The sequence below is a fragment of the Trachypithecus francoisi genome, unplaced genomic scaffold (genome assembly GCF_009764315.1).
Source record: "Trachypithecus francoisi isolate TF-2019V2 unplaced genomic scaffold, Tfra_2.0 Lachesis_group12, whole genome shotgun sequence".
Taxonomy (NCBI): Eukaryota; Metazoa; Chordata; class Mammalia; order Primates; family Cercopithecidae; genus Trachypithecus; species Trachypithecus francoisi.
Genome location: NW_022681457.1, coordinates 55,498,415 through 55,524,133, shown reverse-complemented (window position 1 = coordinate 55,524,133; position 25,719 = coordinate 55,498,415). Strand labels below are relative to the sequence as shown.

The 25,719-nt window shown below is 38.1% G+C and overlaps 2 protein-coding genes across 2 annotated transcripts in view; one reads left to right on the top strand and one right to left on the bottom strand.

Moving 5' to 3' along the window:
• Nucleotides 1-25,719, top strand: part of LOC117093722 (zinc finger protein 100-like) — a 346,302-nt gene that overhangs the window by 11,491 nt on the left and 309,092 nt on the right.
• On the bottom strand, nt 23,463-25,706 carry LOC117093521 (zinc finger protein 724-like; the record flags this gene model as incomplete). Its single annotated transcript, XM_033228854.1, is given in 5 exon segments — nt 23,463-23,637; nt 24,022-24,125; nt 24,619-24,777; nt 24,914-25,444; nt 25,446-25,706. Coding segments are annotated over 5 exon segments (1,230 nt in total), but the record flags the coding sequence as incomplete, so codon positions are not given.

Below are 25,719 nucleotides of genomic sequence, written 5' to 3'. Positions count from 1 at the left end.
GTGACTTTGAAATTGTGCTTTTATATGTGTTTGTTATAAATATATCTTTGTGTGTATCTTAGTGTTTTTGTTGAGCTTCTTCATTTCTATATCAATTTTCAAGAGTTTTCAGTTATTCTTTGTTGTATTTTTTTACATCCAGTTCCTGTTTTTTTGATATTTTAAATATTTTTGTTCTTCCCATGTTTTGATTTTTATGGTTCTCATTGTTTCTCTTTCACCCATTGAGTATTATTCAATTTATTTTCCTTTTTTAACATAAATGTATACATTTCTTTTATGATGTTTTTCTGAAAATGTTGTAATTTTTTGGTGGAACCACATTGCCCTATTTTTTAATACATTGTAGTCTTCAAATGAAATTTGTACATTAGAAAAAGTTACCTGTCACAATCTTTATAAGGTAGCTCTGTCCTGGTATAGTCTGAAAACCGTTGTCTTGGTTAGAGATTGTGGGAGTCTCTCAAACGTGTTCTTAGAATGAGTCTTGTCAATAATTTTGTGTTTATTTTTTAGTTAAAGGCATTTATTCATGTTTCCTCTTAATAGTAATCACTTGCTACACTTCTTTTCTGTCTGTGGTACTGCAGTCTCTCTGCTGCTTTAAAATTTAACTGTAGTTTCAGCAGACTTAAACTGTCATTCCAAAGTATGCCACCATTTCTTTCAGCACTATGTGTTGTAGAAAACCAGAAACCAGTGTCTGAAAAGGCCTCTAAAAGCAAGTAATGAAGATATATGAGCCGGTATTTATCTTTATTAAAAAAGCCAAAAGTTGGCAGTTTTCTTCTAAAGGCACTGTGTTATATTGGGGACCAGAAAGAGCAGTTTTAGGTAAACTTAAGAGACTTTTCTTTTTCTTCTATGTCACTCTTTGCACTGTGCTCACCTGGGTCACTTCACAAACTTAACTCATTTATAAAATTTCCTCAGACGTATTTTGGTTAGTGTTTTTGTTACATTTATATGTCTATAAAGAAATTAGGGCTTTTGGTATTTTGCTTTGCCATCTTGTTTGTAGTTTGTATAATTTTTATAGGTGAGATTTGTAAACTATTAATCTGAGTCTAGTAAGTGATTTGTCATTTTTATTTCTTTCAGTTATATGTTCTCATTTTGCTCAAGACCTTAGGCCAGAACGAGACATAAAAAAATTCTTTCCAAAAAGTGATACTGAGAAGATATGGAAAATGTGGACATGAGAATTTACAATTAACAAGAGGCCGTAAGAATGCAGATGAGTGTAATGTGCACAAAGAAGGTTGTGATAGACTAAACCAGTGTTTGACAACTACCAAGAGCAACATATTTCAGTGTCCTAAATATGTGAAAGTCATTCATAAATTTTCAAACTCATATGGAAATAAGACATACTGGAAAGAAACCTTTCAAATGTAAAAAATGTGACAAATCATTTTGTATGCTTTTATACCTAACTCAACATAGAAGATTTTTCTATTAGAGAGAATTCCTACCAATGTGAAGAATGTGGCAAAGTCTTTAACTGGTTCTCACCCCTTACTAGACACAGGGGAATTCATACTGGAGAGAAATCCTACAAATGTGAAGAATGTGGCAAAGCTTTCAAGCAGTCTTCAACCCTTACTACACATGAGTTAATTTATACAAGAGAGAAACGCTACAGATGAGAAGAATGTGGCAAAGCCTTTCACTGGTCCTCACACCTTACTACACAGAAAGAGAATTCATACTGGAGAGAAACCCTACAAATGTGAAGAATGTGGCAAAGCTTTTAACCAGTCTTCAACCCTTACTACACATAAGTTCATTCATGCTGGAGAGAAACCCTACAAATGTGAAGAATGTGGCAAAGGCTTTAACTCTTCTTCAACTCTTACTAAACATAAGAGAATTCATACTGGAGAGAAACCCTACAGATGTGAATAATGTGGCAAAAGCTGTAACTGGTCCTCAACTCTTACTAAACATAAGAAAATTCATACTGGAGAGAAATTCGGCAAATGTGAAGAATGTGGCAAAGCTTTTAGTAAGTCCTCAACTCTTGCTAAACATAAGGTAATTCATACTAAAGAGAAACCCTTCAAATATGAAGAATGTGGCAAAGCTTTTAACCAATCTTCAACCCTTACTACACATAAAATCATGCTGGAGAGAAACCCTACAAATGTGAAGAATGTGGCAAAGGCTTTAACTGGTCCTCAATCCTTACTAAATATAAGAGGATTCATACCAGAGAGAAACCCTACAAATGTGTCCAAACATTTAATAAGTCCTCAAATCTTACTATGAATAATATAATTCATACTAAAGAGAAACCCTTCAAATGTGAAGAATGTGGCAAAGCCTTTAACCAGTCCTTACAACTTAACTTGCACATAAGGCAATTCATACTGGAGAGAAACCTCGCAAATGTGAAAAATGTGGCAACATTTTTAGCTGAACCTCAATCCTTACTACTAATAAGAAAATTCATACTGGAGAGAAACCCTACAAGTGTGAAGAATGTGGCAAAGCCTTTTAACAAGTCCTCAATTCTTCATATACATAAGATAATTCATACTGGATTGAAACTCTACAAACAAGAAAAAGGTGACAATGCTTTTGACAACACCTCAAACTTTTCTAAACCAGAAAGTTCATACGGGAGAGAAACCATACAAATGTGCAGAATGTGGAAAAGCCTTTAACCAGTCCTCAATTCTTTTTTTTTTTTTTTTTTTTTTTTTTGAGACATAGTCTTGCTCTGTTATCCAGGCTGGAGTGCAGTGGCGCAATCTCGGCCCACTGCAACCTCTGCCTCCTGGGTTCTGGCGATTCTCCTGCCTCAGCCTCCTGAGTAGCTGGGATTACAGGTGCCTGCCACCACACCCAGCTAATTTTTTTGTATTTTTAGTAGAGATGGAGTTTCACCTTGTTGACCAGGATGGTCTCAATCTCTTGACCTTGTGATCTGCCTGCCTCAGCCTGCCAAAGTGCTGGGATTAAAGGCATGAGCCACCGTGCCTGGCCCCCTTTAGGTTCCTTTGGTGTACCCATTCTGTCTCCAGTTAGAACAGTACTGAGGAGATTTTAAGTCTGGAAGTTAATTGGAACCATTTTCTAAGGTGAAATGTTTTAGCATGGGTCATAATAGCAGGATATAGAGCTCCAACCAGCACACTTCCTCCATTAAGAAGGAAGATGTAATCATTGCCCACATGCTACCATTACAGTTTTTCCAGAGATTCATTCTTTGGGAGCCAGGCAGGTCACACAAGTTTAGAAAGCCAAAGTGGAGTTGCAAGTAGCTAACTAAGGCTGTGTGGGTAATTGTGGTTAAATCCCATCACTTCGTTTATCCAGTTCCATGGCTTGGATGGCTACACCTACAACTGTGGGTGCCACATTTAACATGCTGCTGGGAGCCAGGAACAAAGGAGAAAAAACAGTTGAGGAGATGCTTCAGCTGTTTTTTCCTCCACCCTGGGTCACACTGAAAGGAGGGAGACTAAAAAGACGCTTTTATTATCACTACTTTTGCTTTCTTTTTTTTTTTTTTTTTTCTGTGATGGTGTCTCACTCTGTTGCCTAGGCTGGAGTGCAGTAGCATGATCTCGGCTCTCTGCAGCTACTGCCTCCTTCAAGCGATTCTCCTGCCTCAGCCTCCCAAGTAGCTGGGATTACAGGCACGTGCCACCACACCTGGCTAATTCTTGTATTTTTAGTAAAGATGGGGTTTTGCCATGTTGGCCAGGCTGGTCTTGAACTCCTGACCTCAGGTGATCCACCCGCCTTGGCCTCCCAAAGTACTGGGATTACAGGTGTGAGCTGCTGAGCCTGACCTATTTTCACTTCTTTTTCTAGGTTGGTAACAGATCAACTTCAGCAACCCTCTAAAGTGCACTCTGAAACACTGGAACTCCTTTAACTTCAGGACTTTTAAAAGTGACTTTTCTTTCTTTTTTTTTAATAAGGGGATGACATTTATAGTAAACTTTTTTAAGTGTTGTAAGACCCACCCAGCTTTTTTTTTTTTCTTTTTCTTTTTTTTTAAGACTGAGTTTCACTCTTGTTGCCCAGGCTGGAGTGTAATGGTGTAACCTCACCTCACTTCAACTTCTGCCTCCCAGGTTGAAGTTTTGCCTCGGTCTCCCCAGTAGCTGGGATTACAGGCACCCATCACCACGCCCAACTAATTTTTTTATTTTTCATAGAGACAGGGTTTCATCATGTTGACCAGGCTCTCTTGAACTTGTGACCTCAGGTGATCTGCCCACCTTGGTCTCCCAAAGTGCTGGGATTACAGGCATGAGCCGCTGTGCCTGACCCAACCCAGCCTTTTTAACAGTCATATCAGGAAGGCCTATAGAGAATAACTCCCCAAAATTAGAAAGCAACTTCTGGTGGAACCATCCAATAATCCCCCTTATTTGGGGTCACCTCAGTTTCCCTTCTCATTACAAGATCTTAGGCAAGTAAAAGAAGACAGGCTGATTTTCTGACAACCCCAACAGGTATATAGAAGCATTCCTGAATTTAACTCAGGTGGTTTACCTCCCATGAGAGGATGTTATGCTGCTTCTAAAACAAACCCTAACCATAGCTGAAAAGTAGGCAGCTCTGCAGGCAGCAGAGGATTTTGGAGATGAGCAACATATCTCCTGTTATACACCAAAAAGGAAAAAAGGAGATAGGGAAAGTGAAGAAATAGCAGAAACACCATTCCAAATAGGAAGCAAAGCAAAGCAGTAACTGTTTTTTTTTTTTTTTTTTTTTGAGGTGGAGTCTAGATTGGTCCCCAGGTTGGAGTGCAGTGGCACGATCTCATCTCACTGCAACCTCTGCCTCCCAGGTTCAAGCAATTCTCCTGCCTCAGCCTCCCGAGTAGCTGGGGTTATAGGCATGCCCCACCACACCCAGCTAATTTTGTATTTTTAGTAGAGATGAGGTTTCTCCATGTTGGTCAGGCTGGTGTTGAACTCCCAACCTCAGGTGATCCACCTGCCTCGGCCTCCCAAAGTGCTAAGATTACAGACATGAGCCACCATGCCTGGCCAGAAGCAGTTCCTCTTAACAACCCTGATTGGAACTCCAATACCTCTGCAGAGGAATAAAAAAAAAAAACAAACACTTTTTAATATGCATATTAGAGGGCCTACATAAAACTAAGGCCAAACCTCTCAATTTTTCTAAATTGCCTATAAAAGATGAAAAGCCAGTTGAGAATCCTGCAATCTTTATGGAAAGGCTGAGAGAGGCACTAATTCTGGCCAGGAGCGGTGGCTCATACCTGTAATCCCAGCACTTTGGGAGGCTGACGTGGGTGGATCACCTGAGGTCAGGAGTTCAAGACAAGCCCGGCCAACGTGGTGAAACCCTGTCTCTACTAAACATATACAAGAATTAGCCAGGCATAGTGGTGGCACTTGTAATCCCAGCTACTCAGGAGGCTGAGGCAGGAGAATCGCTTGAACCCAGAAGGTGGAGGTTGCAGTGAGTCAAAATCGTGCTACTGCACTTCAGCCTGGATGACAAGAGCAAAACTATGTCTAAACAAACAAAAAATAGAGCACACCTCCTTATCCCCTGATTGAGTCATCCAACAGCTTATTCTAAAGAACAAGTTTCTTACACAGACAGCTCCCGATATAGAAGAAAACTACAGAAACAAGCTATAGGACCAGATAGCACCTTAGAGAACCTTATGAAGGTGGCCACTTTGGTCTTTTATAATAGGTACCAGGAGGTGGCTCAAGAGAAAGAGAGAAAGCTCAGGAGAAGGACAAAGGCTCTAGTAGCTGCTTTGCAAGCTTGCAAAGTCCAGGATCCCTAAGGTGCATCTGCTAGTTGCCATTGGTTGGTAAATCAGGGCATTTTAAGAAGGAATGCCCAAACAGCAAGAAGAAGCCACCTTGACTCTGTCCAACCTGTGATGAAGACCACTGGAAATCAAACTGCCCCCAGAGACAAAGGTTGCTGGGTTTGTGACTAGTCTCACAGATGGTCCAGCATGACTGATGGGTCCCAGGGTTCAAACCCCTGTCTCCAGCAGCTCAAACTGCCATTACAGCCCAGAAGCCCTGGGTGGTTCTGGAAATTGAAGGAAAGAAAATAGACCTCCTTTTAAACACTACAGCCAGTCTGTCTTTCTTTACCTTTCAAATCTAGGCCTCCCCTCTTCCTGTAGCATGACTGTAAAGGGGCATCTCAGGAAAACCTTAATATTTTTCTCAACCTCTTAGTTGCAGTTAGGAGCGTGTGTTATTTACACATGCCTCTAAGGCATTGCCACAGTAGTTCTAGTCAGAAAAGCCTCTAAATTAACCCTAGGAAATAACTGTTTACACCCCATGTAACATGGCAGAATTACTGTCTTCTAGGTGGAGCCCTTAGCTAACAACCAGTATAGCAAGAAATAAATAAGCCAGGTTAAGCTATAGTCACTCTAGATAATGTGTCTCTCCAGACATAAGTGCTCAGCTAACTGGACTAATAACTCTTACAAGAATACTTGAATTAAGCAAGGGAAAGGTAGCTAACATTTCCACTGACTCCAAGCATGCTTTCTTAGTTCTCCATGCTCATGCTGCCATTTAAAGGGAAAGACATTTTCTTACCACTAATGGATCTTCTATAAAATAGCACCAGGAAATTAACAGGTTATTATCCTCGGTTTTCATTCCATGAGAAATGGCAGTTATGCATTGTAAGGGACATCAAAAGGAACACATAAATAGCCAAAGGAAATAGGTAGCTAAGTCAGTGGAAAGGAAGCCCCAAGGCATCAACACATTTCAAGCCCTTCTAATCTAGGAAGGCCCTGTAAGAGAAATTAAACCTCAGTACTTTTCTGCAGAAATAAAATGGGCCACTTCTCAAGGGCATACATTCCAGTTCTCAGGATGGCTACAGTCAGAGGATGGCAAACTCTATTTGCCAGCCTCCAGCCCATGGAAAGTCATTAAAATCCTTCACCAAGCTTTTCATTTGGAACTTCCGACAGTAATTAACACAACTAGAAAAAGCCCAACCCCAGGAAATAGAACCACCTCTATTTAACCCAGATTTGGTATTGCTGAAAACTCTCTCCTCTCTCCTTCTCTAAGCCAAGCTAGGAAGGGCCCTACACTGTTCTCCCTCAGCAGAAAAAGTTACAGGTATCAACTTCTGACTAAATGACACAAAGCCTGAAGAGCTGAGGGAGCAACACTTGATGGCCCAGAGGAGTGTCCTAAATATCAGTGTGAAAAAATAGAGGAACTTAAACTGAAAACCATAAAAGATAAGTGAGAGCTACTCATCTTACTCAATCTCACTTCCACCTCACCAAATAATTTTTTAAATTTCTACCCTTTTCTCTCAAAATTTACTGCCAAATATTAGAACTTTTAAAAACGCATATATGCAGGGAGATTTTAATTATACATGAGACTGTATTTGTAATTTCATAGATCCCCAAAGGAAAATGTTGTATCTTGGCAAGTAAAATTTTAAACAAAAATTATTGCCAGGTGCAGTGGCTCGGGCCTGTAATCCCAGCACTTTGGGAGGCTGAGGCAGGTGGATCAACTGAGGTTGGGAGTTTGAGACCAGCCTGACCAACATGGAGAAACCCTGTCTTTACTAAAAATACAAAATTAGCTGAGCGTGGTGGCACATGTCTGTAATTCCAACTCTTCAGGAGACTGAGGGGAGAGAATCGCTTGAACCTGGGAGGCTGAGGTGGTGGTGAGCTGAGATTGCACTTTTGCACTCCAGCCTGGGCAACAAGAGCAAAACTTCATCTCTAAAACAACAAAAATTATCTATTACGCAGCTGTTGCAGGAATTGTTATACTCACTCTACTGTTTGCATAGAACTATACACTTTGGTGCCTTTAATGTGTAATTCTGGTTGCAACATTCTAATTGCTATGATACTTTGCCTAATTACCTCCTTAAAACAGTATTAATAGTTGCAGGAAAGATTTAGTCAAGGTTGTTTTGCTTAATTATCCTTCTATCAGGGGCAATAGTTACAAGAAGTAAACATGAAAGTTTTATTTCACTGAGTTTGGTGGGATTTTTAATTAAAAATTGGTAATATGGTGCACTCTAAACTATAGAAAGTTACAAAGAAAGAGATTTTATATAAGGAAGAATCTTGTATGGTAAATTCTTGTTCCAAAAGGAAATGACTGGTTGTTTAAAGAATGGATGTTGGCCGGGCGCGGTGGCTCAAGCCTGTAATCCCAGCACTTTGGGAGGCTGAGACGGGTGGATCACGAGGTCAGGAGATCGAGACCATCCTGGCTAACACGGTGAAACCCCCTCTCTACTAAAAAAAAAAAAAAAAAATACAAAAAACTAGCCGGGCGACGTAGCGGGCGCCTGTAGTCCCAGCTACTCGGGAGGCTGAGGCAGGAGAATGGCGTGAACCTGGGAGGCGGAGCTTGCGGTGAGCTGAGATCCGGCCACTGCACTCCAGCCTGGGCGACAGAGCGAGACTCCGTCTCAAAAAAAAAAAAAAAAAAAAAAAGAATGGATGTTTAGGACAAATCAGAAAGTTTACGTATGTTATAAGATGGTCTGTGGAAATAAAGAGTTTAATAATTAAAGGAAAGGCATTGCCAAAATTAACACTAAAGTTACTTTAGCCCTCAGATGATGTGTTTCTCCCAATCATATTGAAAGTTATAAAAATGGCCTAAACCTAAAAGTATTCCCTAATGGCAAGTCAAGGGGAAATTATATTTTTCTTAAATAAAATGTTACTTTTATATTAACATTTCTGGTAATGTACAGCAACATCTAGCAGAGGCACACCAGTGTTGCAATTCATTGGGACAACTGACAGGTATAAAACTCTACTATTTTACTATAAGGTTATATTACCTAACTAACAGTGGTCATCTTAATATGCATATTCTAGTCCTATATTTTAACCCTTCTGGTAAAAATTATCTTATTTTACCTAGAAGCAATCAAACACCAAATGGTGTTGCAAACAGAGCCACACATGGACACACCATTCTTTTGTTTGTTTGTTTTGCGATGAAGTCTCTGGCACCCAGGCTAGAGTGCAGTGGTGCGATCTTGACTGACTGCAACTTCCGCCTCCTGGGGTTCAAGCAATTATCTTGCCTCAGCCTCCCTGGTAGCTTGGATTACAGGCACACAACACCACGCCTGGCTTATTTTTGTATTTTTATAAGAGACTAGGTTTCACCATGTTGGCTAGGCTAGTCTTGAACTCCTGACCTCAGGTAATTCACCTGCCTCGGCCTCCCAAGGTGCTGGGATTACAGGTATGAGCCTGTACACACAGGTGGCCTGGACACACCATTCTTTCAAGAACTCTTAGATCAACCTCAGCAGGAGCCCCACTGCTGTTTGCCAACACGATGCCCCTTTTCAGCAGGAAGTATCCAGAAAGATGCATCATCTGACACCCCATGACAGCAATTAGGGATACTTCTCCTGAGGAGGGAATAATACAGGAGTTATTAAGAAATTGTTTTAGGCATTTAGAGAGGGTAAAGACGTTCTCTCACTGGAATTTTTCTTTACTAAAAAGCAGCCCCCAAACCATTTCTTTTCTAACAGAAAACAGCCTGAAAAGTCAAGCTGCAAGCTGATAAGCAAGCTGGAGGCTTGCATATGTAAACGCAGGTGGCTTATTAAAAAGCAGGTACATTTTAACAGAGGTGAATTCCTCCTCTTTTCTTTGACACCACGTGTGCAGGTGGATCACAAGGTCAAGAGATCGAGACCATCCTGGCCAACATGGTGTCACCCCGTCTCTACTAAAATACAAAAATTACCTGGGCGTAGTGGCGCATGCCTATAACCACAGCTACTTGGGAGTCTGAGGCAGGAGAATGACTTGAACCTGGGAGGCGGAGGTTGCAGTGAGCCGAGATTGCACCATTGCACTCCAGCCTGATGACAGAGCGAGACTCCATCTCAATAAATAAATAGCTGGAAATACTGTGGCTTGACCTTGGTAGGAAGGAGTCTCTGGACTTACAAACGGTTGTGCAAAAAGGATTGAACCAGAATGACATGTATCTAAGGATTATTAAGGATATTAAGGAGGAATGTTTATAAGCATGTAAGTATTTGTTCCAAAACTTATTACAGCAGCAGTATCCTTTTCTGTAATTAAAGTTTTTGCACGGTAGGGTTGCCATAGACAAACTAAGACAACAGACTAATGTGTTGAAGGCAATTAGTTTCTAATTTTTAAAAACTTGAAATAATTTTTTTTTTTTTTTTTGAGATCTGACCTCAGGTGATCCACCTGCCTCAGGCTCCCAAAGTGCTGGGATTACAGGCGTGCGCCACTGAGCCTGGCCAAAAAACTTGCAATAACTTTATAAATTTTATTGAACTCTGTTTCATGTATAAATCACAGAAAGGCACTATCCAATAACTATTTCCCTCAGCCTTTTCTGGGAATTTCTGTTGCTTGATTCCAAATCAACCTTATTTGAATCCTAGTCATTTTTAAAGCACCAGATATAAAAAAAAGAAAGAGGGCAGAAATGAAGCCAAGTTTCCCCAGTCAAGGTCAAATACATTTTGTTCCCCAAAATGACCCCAAAAACCACACAGTGGATTTGAAATTTAACCTAAATCTGACAATAGCAGTCAAAACCATATGTGAAAATTAGCAAAGTCATAACTTAGAAACAGTCTATTATTACACACACACACAAATTATTATTTTGGCATTTTTTTAAAAAGAAAAAATACACTAAATATGACAAAATATACCAACTCACATATATTTGAAAATTGAATGATTTTCTTTCTCTTAAATGTTTAATATTTGGACAAGACTTTCATGTATTCTAGCTACCATGCATGAATTAAAATAGTCTTGGGGAAAATAATTTTTATTAACATTGAGGCTCCAAAAATGTGAAATAATTTCTCTTGGATACACAGCTAGTGACCCAAATCAAGCTCAAATATATTTGATTTAAAATTTTTAATTTTTGGCCGGGCGTGGTGGCTCAAGCCTGTAATCCCAGCACTTTGGGAGGCCGAGACGGGCGGATCACGAGGTCAGGAGATTGAGACCATCCTGACTAACACGGCGAAACCCCGTCTCTACTAAAAAATACAAAAAACTAGCCGGGCGAGGTGGTGGGCGCCTGTAGTCCCAGCTACTTGGGAGGCTGAGGCAGGAGAATGGCGTAAACCCAGGAGGCGGAGCTTGCAGTGAGCTGAGATCCGGCCACTGCACTCCAGCCTGGGAGACAGAGCGAGACTCTGTCTCAAAAAAAAAAAAAAAAATTTAATTTTCCCCCTGTTGACAGTGTTGACAGAACAGCTTAATCTGAGTCTCAGAGTTGATAGATGGGAATAAATCAAGACAAATACTATTGGGTCAGACTAGGTAGTCAAGAGAGTGGCTGTGTCTTGGGGATGCAGCAGCCATGGCAATTGCATGACGACTGCAGACTGCCAACACAATAAGCACCGGCATTTACATTGGATTTCAGCTCATTCAAGAAAATCTCTCACCAGTAGGGAAATTCCCCTGCAGAGAGCACATTTTGATTTTACTTGTCCTCTAACTGACCTTTTACTCATTATAATAGTAAAAAAAAACACGTGTGTGGAGATTTAAGATGTTAATGAGATGTGACATATAAAGAAACATGTACAGGTACTGTGTCTGTGTACCAAGAGGACCACCCAGAACATGCTTATTAGTAACATCTCTTCCCACCTCCTTGTGAATAATTATGTAAGACTCCCATAAATGGAATGTCCCTAGTTCCAGTCTTTGCTGTCTCATTCTTTCTTTCTTTTTCTTTTTTTTTAAAAATTTGAGATGAAGTTTTGGTCTTGTTGCCCAGGCTGGAGTGCAATGGTGCAATCTTGGCTCACTGCAACCTCTGCCACCTGGGTTCAAGCAGTTCTTCTGCCTCAGCCTCCTGAGTAGCTGGGATTACAGGTGCCTGCCACGAAGCCAGCTAATTTTGTGTATTTTTAGTGGAGACAGTGTTTTACCATGTTGGCCAGGCTGGTCTCGAATTCCTGACCTCAGGTGATCCTCCCACCTCAGCCTCCCAAAGTGCTGGGATTACAGGTGTGAGCCACCACGCGCGGCCTGCTGTCTCATGCTACCCTGAATCTTTTTTTCTCTCAGGGAGTACTGGCTATTCTTCACCCTGTTTTTTTCTTTTTTCTTCTTCTTCATTTTTTTTTTTAAACAGAGTCTCTGTTGCCAGACTGCAGTGCAGTGGCATGACCTCTGCTCACTGCAACCTCCAACTCCCTGGTTCAACTGATTCTCCTGCCTCAGTCTCCCGAGTAGCTGGGATTACAGGCACGTGCCACCGTGCCCAGCTAATTTTTGTATTTTTAGTAGATACAGGGTTTCACCATGTTGACCAGGATGGTCTCAATCTCTTGACCTCATGATCCACCTGCCTTGGGCTCTCAAAGTGCTGGGATTACAGGCATGAGCCACCATGCCTGGCCTCTTCACCTAACTTTTAAAATAGCATTTCTACTTTGCAATAAATTACTCCATGTTGCTTCTTCTTTGTTTTGTGTCTCTTGTTTAAATGTTTTAAAACTAAGAAGACAAGAACCAAGGTCTCACAACAGCCATCAACATTATCATGCTTTGTTTTGTATTTTTTATTATCAACATTTTTTTTTTGAGTTCGAGTCTTAACTCCATTTCCTGGAAGGCAGTGATTCATCTTTTATTTTATTACAACTATTCCACATTGCTGTGATAATGCTATTAAAGTGCACCCTCTTTCACCAGAAGATTACTTGCGTGAATTTCTATAGCTTGACACTTGTGTAAGTTTCAACAGATTGTGCAGCTTGGCACACTCACTTGAACTGTCCTTTTGCTTTTCAGGCAGTTAAAATGCCTTTGAAGAGTAAAATAAAGTGTCTTCTGATTAAGCAGAGAGTTTGACATGGAAAAAGGTTGGTCAATTGTTAGAAAATTACATTGCATGGACTACAACTTTTAAAATGTAAAATGCATAACATAGATACTACACAACAAAATAGGATACAAATGACAGTTGGCCACAAAGGACAGCCAAAGCTCCATTATAGCAATATTGAAAAATACATATCTACTGTCAGAGGAAGGTAACTTGAAGTATTTGAGAGATGTTCTCTAAAAATTTGGAATTATTTTCAGTTTTAGTTTCTACAAAAATGTGTCTTAAGCATTTTTAATTTTCAAAAAAGTTAAATGTTTGCTTTGTCAGTTTAGTTTTTCTAAAAATTTAAATAGAATAGCATAACATAATACATATCAAAAGATCAACTTCTCTGCTAATAGATTAATTCTCAGACCAAATATGTTAAATTTTACAAAATTTTATGCTGATCAATTTGCTCAGAAACCTCTTTCTTAGAAGTAGGAGAGATGACACCAAGATGTTGCTTTCATGTTGGTGGGAGAGGAAATGATTCCCAGGGGCTAGATCATAGTTGCTTCACTAATCGATGTTGATTTTCATTGCTATTTTGTCTCAAATTATGTTAATGATGAAGTAATGGCCTTGATCCAAAACAGTTCTTAAGAACTTATGTTTTCAATTAGTCAAATTATTAACCAAAAAAGGTATAGAAATGAAGGTATTTAACAGTCATAATTTGTATATTAAAATTAAAATACGTCTAGAAATAAAAAAGGAAGGAATGAAGAGATATAAAAACAAATGAAAGAAAAGAAAGTGGATTATGCACAATAGCTAAGGTGTGAAATCAACCTAAGTGTCCATCAACACGTGAATGGATAAAGAAAATGCAACAACATTAATAAACCCGGAAGAATTATTCTAAGTAAAATAAACCAGCACAGAAAAAAAATACCACGTATTCATTTCTACATAGAATATAAAAAAATCAAACTCATAATAGCAGAGAGTGGAATGATGATTGTCTGGGGCTGGGGGTGAAGAAGTTGATCAAAAGTAATGGGTCTTTTCTACATCTATTACCTTAAGGAGTTATTCTCCTTTCAATTTTGATTCACTAGGGAATTATTCTCCTTCCAATTTTGATTCACTAGGGAATTGAATCATCTTCTGAAGAATCAAAACTAAAGGAATAATATATTTATTATAGCAATGCAGGTTGTATACTGAAATTTATTCCCCAAAGAGTAGAGTAACAAATTAACTCTATAGTCTAATGTACAGATAATAAATAAAAAACAAATATTTAGAGTCATTTATTTTGGCTGCATACACGGGAAGAAAACACTTCTTGGGCAATAGACCAAGAGCTTTCAGAGATGTTAGCTCATAAAATGTGGGGAGACCTGGCATAGAAACATTCACCACGTGCCCAAAGGAAACATACTTCTGTGTCTTTCACCCCAAATTCCAACTATTAACCAAGAACTAGAAAAATGTAACATGTTATTATAGCACAAAGCACTTTATGATTTTTATTTAGATTTGGGGGTACATGTGCTGAGTTGTATCACAGGTATACTCCATGACACTGACATTTAGGCACTTAATAATCCCATTGCCGAAATAATGTACATTATACCTAACAAATAGTTTTTCAATGCTTGTCTCTCTTTTTTTAAGAATTCCCAGTGTTCATTGTTTGTCTCTTTGTTTCCATGTGCCCCCAATGTTTACGTTCCACATGTATGTGAGAACATGTGGCATTTGTTTTACTGATCAGGGTTAATTTGCTTATAATAATGGCCTTCTGCTGCATTCACGTTGCTGCAAAAAACATCATTCTTTTCTGTGGCTGAATAGTATTACATAGTAAAAGTACCTCATTTTCCTTATTCAGTCTAAGATTCATAGGTACCTTGTTTAACTCTGTCTTTGCTCCTGTGAATAATGCTGCAATAAACATGTAACTGCAGGGTTTTTTGGCAAAATAGAAGAAATTTTTCAATGTCAAGTATTATCATCGAAAGGCAAGCTAAAAAAACTATCAGTTATACACTCACTCCTGATAGAATGACTTATTAAAAAGAAAAAATGTTGGTAAAGATGTGAAGAATAAAGAATGCTTGCACACTGTTGGTTTGAATGTAAATGAGGACAGCCATTATGAAAGGTAGATTTCTTTAAAAACTTAAACTACTATGTAAAACAGCAATTGAACTATTGGATATATATCCACAACAAATGAAATCAGAATGAAGAAATATTTTTACTTCTATGTTGTTTGCAGCACTCTTCACAATAGCCAAAATACAGAATCTTCACTTCAACATCTAATGAGTAAATAAAGACAATGTGGTATATATACACAATGGAATGCTATTTATTATTTTAAAAAATTTTTGTTGTTGTTTTTGAAACCAAGTCTCTCTCTGTCTCCCAGGCTACAGTGCAGTGGCACGATCTTGTCTCATTGCTACCTTGGCATCCTTGGTTCAAGAGATGCCCATTTCTCAACCTCCAAAGTAGCTGGAATTACAGGTGTGCACCACCATGCCCAGCTGATTTTTTTTTTTTCGTATTTTTTTCTAGAGATGAGATTTCACCACGTTACCCAGGCTAGTCTGAAACTCTTTGGCTGAAGCAATTCACCTGCCTCAGACTCCCAGAGTACTGAGATTACAGGTGTAAGCCACCACTCCTGGCCTAAAAAAAAAGAAAATTCTATTATTTTCAATAGCATGGATTAAGCTGGAGGACATTACATTAGTTGAGATAAACCAGGCACAGAAAGATTAATCTCATTATTTTACTTACATATGGATTTCAAATAATTTAAATCTCAATGATGTAGAGAGTAAAATGGTGACTATCAGGTGCCAAGGTATTTAGAAGAAATGGAGGGCTGGAAATATGTTTGTCAAAAATACATAATTATAGTTGGATAGGAGGAATAAGTTCAAGAGATTTCTTGTACAACATGGTGACTATAGTTCATAATGTGTTTGTTTTTTTGAAAAATAATAAGACAATGTCATATGGTCTCACCATAAAAATGTTAACTATGGAGGTAAAGCATTACCTAGAACTAATCATTTGGCAATATATATACTTCCAAATATTATGTGCTACAGAAAACATACACATTTTATCTGTCAAAGGATATATTTTTAAAACATCATAGAAGGATGACAGTGTTTGAAATATTGTCAGTGCCTTTGTCATAATCTTGGCTGAATATTATCAAAAATATGTAGTTTTGGGGTGTTTTTGTCATTTATTTTGTCAGTCATAACCTATTGGGGGAACCAGCCCCCAATATTTTAACGTAGGTTATTTTCTATTTTCCCTAAGTGTCAGCTGGTCTGAGAAATAAAGAGTACAAAAGAGAGAAATTTTACAGCTGGGTCTCTGGGGGTTGCATCACATGTCAGCAGGTTCCATGATGCCCCACTGAGCCACAAAACCAGTCAGTTTTTATTAGGGATTTCAAAAGGGGAGGGGGGTATGAATAGGGAGTGGGTCACAGAGATCATATGCTTCAGAGATCAATAAAAGATCACAAGGGCAAGGAGGCAGAGTGAGATCACAAGGCCAGGGTGAAACTAGAATTACGGATGAAGGTCCATGTCCCGCTGGGCACACATTGTCATTGATAAACATCTTAACAGGAAACAGGGTTTGAGAGCAGACAACTGGTCTGACTAGAATTCACCAGGCTGGAATTTCCTAATCCTTGCAAGCCTGAGGGCACTACAGGAGACCAGGGCGTATTTCATCCCTTGTCTTCAATTTCATAAGACAGACACTCTTAGAGTGACCGTTTTCGAGACCTCCCCCTGGGAATGCATTCTTTTCCCAGGGCTATTCCTTGCTGAGGAAAAGAATTCAGCGATATTTCTCCTATTCGCTTTTTGTAAAAAGAGAAATATGACTCTGTTCTGCCCGGCCCCACAGACTGTCAGACCTTATGGTTATCTCCCTTGTTCCCTGAAAATCACTGTTATTCTGTTCTTTTCAAGGTGCCCAGATTTCATATTGTTCAAACACACATGCTTTACAAACAATTTGTGCAGATAACGCAATCATCACAGGGTCCTGAGGCGACATACATCCTCAGCTTATGAAGATGACCGGATTACAAGATTAAAGTAAAGACAGGCATAGGAAATTATAAGAGTATTGATTGGGAAAGTGATAAATGTCCATGAAATCTTCACAATTTATGTTCAGAGATTGCAGTAAAGACAGGCGTAAGAAATTATAAAAGTCTTAATTTGGGGAACTAACCAATGTCCATGAAATCTTCACAATTTATATTCTTCTGCCATGGCTTCAGCAGGTCCCTCCGTTCGGGGTCCCTGACTTCCCACAACAATAACCATACAAACTCTGATATTTGACAGCATGTTCTGGACCCAGCACATTGCAAGGGAGGAGCCAATGTACTTTAGGATTTTTACTTTAAGATTGGGGCACCTGGAGTTTCTGGTGCTCATAGTAATGGTATGAAAGACACGAAGGGGGCAGGTGTTGCTTATGGTCCGATGACTGGCCACTCTGTGAACACAGTAAACTAGTTTGCATACAAAATAACAGGAAATGTTTTAATCCAAAAGCTGTCATAATCTCTGAAGCTTTTCCAGAGAAAATGACCAAGAAGTTGGCTACAGTTTGGTGACTAAAAACTGTAGACTGAACTTGTAACACTAAAAAAAATTATATAAAATGAGAGTGAGAAATTCCTCCAAATTATAATATCAATATGGAAAAGAAACATGTTTCTATATTTCAAATCACAGAAGTTATTTCATTATTCTCCAGCATTTCATATTCAAACTTAAAAATAGAAGATCCTGCATGGAAATGTACATTGTGCTATAAGTATATCATAGAAAATTAAATTTAAAATTATTCACTTACCATTAGCTCTCTTAAAATTTTTATTTCTAAGGTACATTTTCTAGCACATGGCTGGAGTGCAATTGTGTGAACTTGGCTCACCACAACATCTGCCTCCCAGGCTCAAGTGATTCTCCTGCCTCAGCCTCCCAAGTAGCTGGGAATATAGGCATGTGCCACCATGCCTGCTTAATTTTGTATTTTTAGTAGAGACAGGGTTTCTCCATGTTGATCAAACTGGTCATGAACTGCTGATCTCAGGTATCTGCTCAGCTTGGCATCCCAATGTGTTGGGATTTACAGGCTTGAGCCACCATGCCCAGCCAAGATGTTTCTTTTACAAAGAAAAACAATGTTGATTTAATCCTGTTACCTGTGGATAGTGTATGCTTTTCATCTTAATTAAATGATCTGAAATTTATATTGATAAGCAAACTCATCAGTTAAAAATACTTTTTCAGTGTATTAAAAATAGCAACTTACTCATCAAAACCTACATGGCATGAAGACAACAGTGAATAAACTGTAGCTGAAACACAGAAAAGAAGAAGGGCTGTGATGCATACATAGTTAGAATACACATAATGAGACAAACAAAACTGAAGATAATTAGGAAATAATACATGCAGAACTTCTCCATGATCCATTTATGCCTAGTGTTCCATTATTGGATCGCTAAGCATGTGGGAGTTATTTATATCCTATGGCTCAAGGTCATCACCAAAAATCTGATCGCAAAAATTCAAAAAATTGTAACCTCAGGCATAAATGGGTTGAATTCAGCAAGATTCAGCCTTGCAGCCTGGAAATAATGTCCTCTCCCCATGAAGAATCAGTTTTATTTCTTCACCATGGATATTTTCCATCACTGACTTGAAATTACAAACTAACTTTAGCAGAAGTATTTGTGACTTATTATGGAGCATCTGTTACATAGCAAAAACTGACAGGTGTGTTTCCTACATTTATATATAAAAGCATTCTCATAACTTATTAAGCTTCCCTAATACTTACCTAAACATTGCTCAATATATCAATTATAAAAACAGAAAGGAGCAATAAAGAAAAGTAAGCTTATATAGGATTCTCCAATTAAAAGAACAAAGTGGAGTGTTGTAACTAAATAAAATGTAATTTAATACACTAATTATGGAATTACATCAAAATTATTTTGTCTGCACTACTAAATTTTATAAAATTCTTTTAATTACAGGCTAGCTCATGTAATGAATATTTATTAACTAAAATATATACATACATGTATATATTTATATATAATAATTATTCACATAATGAATAATTCATTAACTATAATATATATATACATGTATGTGTGTGTGTGTGTATATATATAAATAAAATATGGTTTGGCTCTGTGTCTTCACCCAAATCTTGAATTGTACTCCCATAATTCCCACTTGTGGGAGGGACCCAGTGGGAGATAATTTGAGTTCTGGTGGCAGTTTCCCCCATACTGTTCTCGTGGTAGTGAGTAAGTCTCATGAGACCTGATGGTTTTAGGGGTTTCCGCTTTTGCATCTTTCTCCTCTTCTCTTGCTGCTGCCATGTAAGATGTGCCTTTTGCCTCTCACTATGATTCTGAGGCCTCCCCAGCCATGTAAAACTGTAAGTCCAATTAAACCTCTTTGTCTTCCCAGTCTCGAGTATGTCTTTATCAGCAGTGCGAAAACAGACTAATACAGTAAATTGGTACCAGTAGAGTGGGGTGTTGCTGTAAAGATACCCAAAATGTGGAAGCGCCTTTGGAATTGGGTAACAGGCAGAGGTTGAAATGGATGTTCTGAGAGATTCAAGACAGCTGCTGCAGAAATTTGCAAAAGTAACAAGGGATCAAATGTTAATTCCCAAGACAATGGGGAAAATGCTTCTGGGGCACATCAGAGGTCTTCGCAGCAGTCTCTCCCATCACAGGCCTGCAGGCCTAGGAGAAAATGATGCCCTGCATCCCAGCCACTCCAGCTGTGGTTGAAAGAGGCCAATGTAGAGGTTAGGCCATGGCTTTAGAGGGTGCAAGCCTCAAGCCTTGGCAGCTTCCATGTGGTGTTAAGCCTGTGAGTGCACAGAAGTCAAGAATTAAAGTTTGGGAACCTCTACTTAGATTTCAGAAGATGCATGATATGCCTGGATGCCCAGGCAGAAGTTTGCTGCAGGGGTGGGGTGTTCATGGAGAACCTCTGTTAGGGCAGTGCAGAAAGGAAATGTGGGGTCAGAGTCTCCACACAGAGTCCCTGCTGGGGCACCACTTAGTAAAACTATGAGGACAGGGTCACTGTCCTCCAGACCCCAGAATGGTAGAGGCACCAACAAACCACAGACACTCAATGCCAGCCCATGAATGCAGCTGGAAGGGAGGTTGTACCCTGCAAAGCCACAGGGGCAAAGGTGCCCAAGACCATGGGAACCCACCTCTTGCATCAGCTTGACACAGATGTGAGACTTGTCATCAAAGATCATTTTGGAGCTTTGACTGCCCTGCTTGATTTTGGACTTGCATAGGGCCAGTAGCCCCTTTGTTTTGGCCAATTGTCCCCATTTGGAATGGCTGTATTTACCAAATGCCTTTACCTCCATTGTATCTAGGAAGTAACTAACTTGCTTTTGATTATACAGGCTCATAGGTGGAAGGGACTTGCCTTGTCTTAGATAAGACTTTGGACTGTGGACCTTTGAGTTAGTGCTGAAATGAGTTAAGACTTTGGAGGACTGTTGGGAAGGCAGGATTGGTTTGGAAATGTGCAGACATGAGATTTGGAGGGAGCAGAGGCAGAATGATATGGTTTAGCTCTGTCTCCACCCAAATCTGAACTTGAATTATACTCCCAGAAATCCCACATATTGTGGGAGGGACTCGATGGGAAATAACTTGAACTATGGGGGTGGTTTCTCCCATACTATTCTCATGGTAGTATGTCTAACAAGATCTGATGGTTTTGTCAGGGGTTTCCACTTTTGCATCTTTTTCCTTTTCCTTGCCACTGCCATGTAAGAAGTGCATTTTGGTTCCCACCATGATTGTGAGGCCTCGCCAGTCTTGTGGAATTGTAAGTCCAGTTAAATTTCTTTTTCTTCCCAATCTTGGATATGTCTTCATCAGCAGCATGAAAATGGACTAATACAAACAAATAAAAATATTAGGGGTGTAGCATGAGTGTCAGGCAAGTAAATACAGAGAATTTGCATGGGGAGATTCAGAACTATAAGCCACAGATTGTATAGTAATCAATTCAATACAAGGCAGACAGTATACATTTGGTTTAGGCATTTTTGAAGTTTTAAATTTTCTGGTAGTTACCTTGTTAAAATTATTTGTTTTGTTCCAATATTGCTCTTTTCTTCTGAAAATAAGTACAAACTCATACACAAACACACTTAATTACTTCATAATTTTCTTTCAGCAAATGCTTATATTTAGACTAACCTATTTAACTGTATGTAAATCAAAACTAAAAGTCTGTATGTGTTTGCAGGCAGACAGGCCACATGTTCAAAGAGAAATATATAAGAAATTTTAAAAATATACATTTATTCAGGACTCAAAAATATATGGATTTATACAGGTATATATTTTTTAGTAGTACCACAAAAATAGGCCTGTAATCAATAACAATTTAATTGTTATTTTAAAATAACTAAAAGTGTAGAACTGGATTGTTTGTAATACAAAAGATAAATGCTACAGGTGACAGATACCTTATTTACCCGGATGTGAGTATGATATATTGTATTCTTGTATCAAAATATACCATATATGCTTGGGCACGGTGACTCACACCTGTAATCCCAGCACTTTGGGGGGCCGAGGCAAGTGGATCACCTGAGGTCGCGAGTTCGAGACCAGCCTGACCAACATGGAGAAACACCGTCTCTACTAAAAATGCAAAATTAGCCAGGCATGGTGGTACGTGCCTGTAATCCCAGCTACTCGGGAGGCTGAGGCAGGAGAATTGCTTGAACCTGGGAGATGGAGGTTGTGGTGAGCCGAGATCATACCATTGCACTCTTGTTGTCTGGGCAACAAGAGCAAAACTCTGTCTCAAAAAAAAAATTTATGTACCAAAAAAATTAAGAAAAATAAAGATAAATAATATAAAAATAATAAAGATTTAACCTATAGAAACAATATTTTTAAACTTATTTGCAGTTTAAAGCCACTGTCAAAATAGATTACTAGAGATATTATTCCATTATATTACCAAATACAATATTTTTACCAACTTTTACCTATACTGTTGAATAAGGTGGACTAGATTTAAGTTAGTGATGTAACACTTCATTGAATGCACAACAGTCTTTAACACGTTAAAAATATTGAATTGAAGTATTAACTTCATACATAATCTAACATTATTATATGTACTGTATTTTATTATACAGAAGTATAGTTAGTAAAATACACTACCCATTTATTTAATTTTAAATAAAATTAAAAACATTTTCTTCTAATAATAATGCAGAATACTACCCAGAACACTTACCTCAACAAAATAAAGAAAAAATAAAAAGAAACAGAACACCTACCTCATGCATCACTCAATATTATAAGTCAACCACAAAGAGCCTCTCCACTTAGATTTTCATCATGCATCTTACATTTTAATGTCCTTACTCTTTCATGAAAAAGGTCATAAACAATGCCCACCTAGTAAATAAGACTCTCTCATATCGTTGATGCAGTAACAGTTGATCACAGCCTTTTACATGTGAATCCAATAGCAATGAAGAAACAGCAGAAAATAATTTGAGAGTTGTATTATGGAATTAATCACTTCTCAGAAAATATAATTTTTTCAAGGAATGAAGTATACTTTGAATGTAATTTTAACTCTGCAAAAACTTCTCCTTTTAAAGTTATATAAAAAATTTTTCCACTAACTTTAGTTTTATTTTCTGTACTTAACATTTTGATTTAGTGTAATATCTGAAATGCCAGTGACATATGTTTCTATAGTGAATTCTCTAATATTTACAAAGACATAAGTTTGGATTAAGTATGTTTTAACTTTTACTGGATCTGCAAAACTATATATTAGCATAACTCTCTGGTGTTTTCTAAGCTGTAGATTTTTAAAGTCTTTTTTCAAAGTTATTACATTTGCAAGTTTTTTTTTCCAATATGAATTCCCTGATGTTGAATGAAGTTTGAACAACTGCTTCAGAGGTTTCCTCTAGTACAAAATGTATACAGTAAGATCTGTGATACAAGTAAAGATACTACAACCCTCTTTAAATTTGTAATGTTCATCTTCACAATAAATATTATTCTTCATTGTACAGGCTTATATTTTTTGAAAGATCCTTTGACAGTGATTGTACTTACAATGCTTTTATTAAGTACGAACTCTCTGATGTTGAGTAATACGTGAGCAGATATTAGTGGCTTTCACAGTCTTCATATTTGTACAGTTTTTCTCAGGTATAAATGTTTTCCTATGCAATATAAGGGTTAGTGTTGGTTAAAAGTTCTTCCACATTGTTCACAAATGTCGTTTTCTCCAGTATAAATTACCTACAATCCTGTCACACTTACCTACAATCAAGTGTGACAACTATTTAGAGGTTTATCACATTCTTCACATTTCTAGGATTTCTCACCACCATGATTTCTTTTATGTTTAGAAAATTTTGAGGTTTTCTCAAAAGTATGGTCAAATATTTCTGGTTTGTAGAGTTTATCCACAGTATGAATTATCTTAGGTTGTTAAAAATGGAGGACTGGTTAAAGGCTTTGCCATATTTTTCACATTCATAGTGTTTTGCTCCAGTATGAATTTTCTTATGTTTAGTAAGAGTTGAGGACTGGTTAAAGGCTTTTCCACAGTCTGCACATTTATATGGTTTCTCTCCAGTATGAATTTCTTTGCTTAGAAAAATTTGAGGTGTTGTCAAAAGCACTGTCACCTTTTTCTGTTTTGTAGACTTTCAATCCAGTATGAATTATTTTATGTCTGTGAAGAATTGAGGACTTGTTAAAAGACTTTCCCACATTCTTCACACTTGTAGGGTTTCTCTCCAGTATGGATTTTCTTATGTTTAGTAAGGTTTGATGATCAGTTAAAGGCTTTGCCACATTCTTCATATTTGTAGGGTTTCTCTCCAGCATGAATTATCTTATTTGTAGTAAGGATTGAGGATCAGCTAAAAGCATTGCCACATTTTTCACATTTGTAGTGTTTCTCTCCAATATGAATTACCTTATGTGTAGGAAGTTGTAAGGACTGGCTAAAGGCTTTGCCACATTCTTCACATTTGAAGGGTTTCTTTAGTATGAATTAACTTATTCATAGTAAGATTTGAGGATTCATTAAATGCTTTGCCACATTTGTAGGGTTTCTCTCCGGTATGAATTCTCTGAGGTTTGTAAGAGTTGAGGGCCAGTTAAAGCCTTTGCCACATTCTTCACATTTGTAGGGCTTCTCTCCAGTATGAATTCTCCTGTGTGTAGTAAGGGTTAAGGAACAGTTAAATCCTTTGCCACATTCTTTACATGTGTAGGGTTTCTCTCCAGCATGATTTTATGTATAGTAAGGGTTGAAGATTGGTTAAAAGCTTTGCCACATTCTTCATATTTGAAGGGTTTCTCTTTAGCATGAGTTATGTTTAGTAAGAGTTGAGGACTTATTAAAAGCTTTGCCACATTCTTCACATTTGAAAGGTTCTCTCCAGTATGGATTTTCTTATGTTTAGTAAGGTTTGATGATCAGTTAAAGGCTTTGCCACATTCTTCATATTTGTAGGGTTTCTCTCCAGCATGAATTATCTTATTTGTAGTAAGGATTGAGGATCAGCTAAAAGCATTGCCACATTTTTCACATTTGTAGTGTTTCTCTCCAATATGAATTACCTTATGTGTAGGAAGTTGTAAGGACTGGCTAAAGGCTTTGCCACATTCTTCACATTTGAAGGGTTTCTCTTTAGTATGAATTAACTTATTCATAGTAAGATTTGAGGATTCATTAAATGCTTTGCCACATTTGTAGGGTTTCTCTCCGGTATGAATTCTCTGAGGTTTGTAAGAGTTGAGGGCCAGTTAAAGCCTTTGCCACATTCTTCACATTTGTAGGGCTTCTCTCCAGTATGAATTCTCCTGTGTGTAGTAAGGGTTAAGGAACAGTTAAATCCTTTGCCACATTCTTTACATGTGTAGGGTTTCTCTCCAGCATGATTTTATGTATAGTAAGGGTTGAAGATTGGTTAAAAGCTTTGCCACATTCTTCATATTTGAAGGGTTTCTCTTTAGCATGAGTTATGTTTAGTAAGAGTTGAGGACTTATTAAAAGCTTTGCCACATTCTTCACATTTGAAAGGTTTCTCTCCAGTATGAATTCTCTCTTATGTTTAGTAAGAGTTGAGGGCAGGTTAAAGCTTTTGCCACATTCTTCACATTTGTAGGGTTTCTCTTTAGTATGAATTATCTTACGTTTAGAAAGGGTTGAAGAACAGTTAAAGCCTTTGCCACATTCTTCACATTTGTAGGTTTTCTCCCCAGTGTGAATGATCTTATGTTTAGTAAGAGTTGAGAACCACTTAAAGCCTTTGCCACATTCTTCACATTTGTAGGTTTTCTCTCCAGCATGAATGAACTTATGTGTAGTAAGGGTTGAAGACTGGTTAAAAGCTTTGCCACATTCTTCACATTTGTAGGGTTTCTCTCCAGTATGAATTCTCTTTCTGTGTAGTAAGGTGTGAGGACCAGTGAAAGGCTTTGCCACATTCTTCACATCTGTAGGGTTTCTCTCTTGTATAAATTATCTCATGTGTAGTAAGGGTTGACGACTGCTTGAAAGCTTTGCCACATTCTTCACATTTGTAGGATTTCTCTCCAGTATGAATTCCCCTGTGTCTAGTAAGGGGTGAGAACCAGTTAAAGACTTTGCCACATTCTTCACATTGGTAGGAATTCTCTCTAATAGAAAAATCTTCTATGTTGAGTTAGGTATAAAAG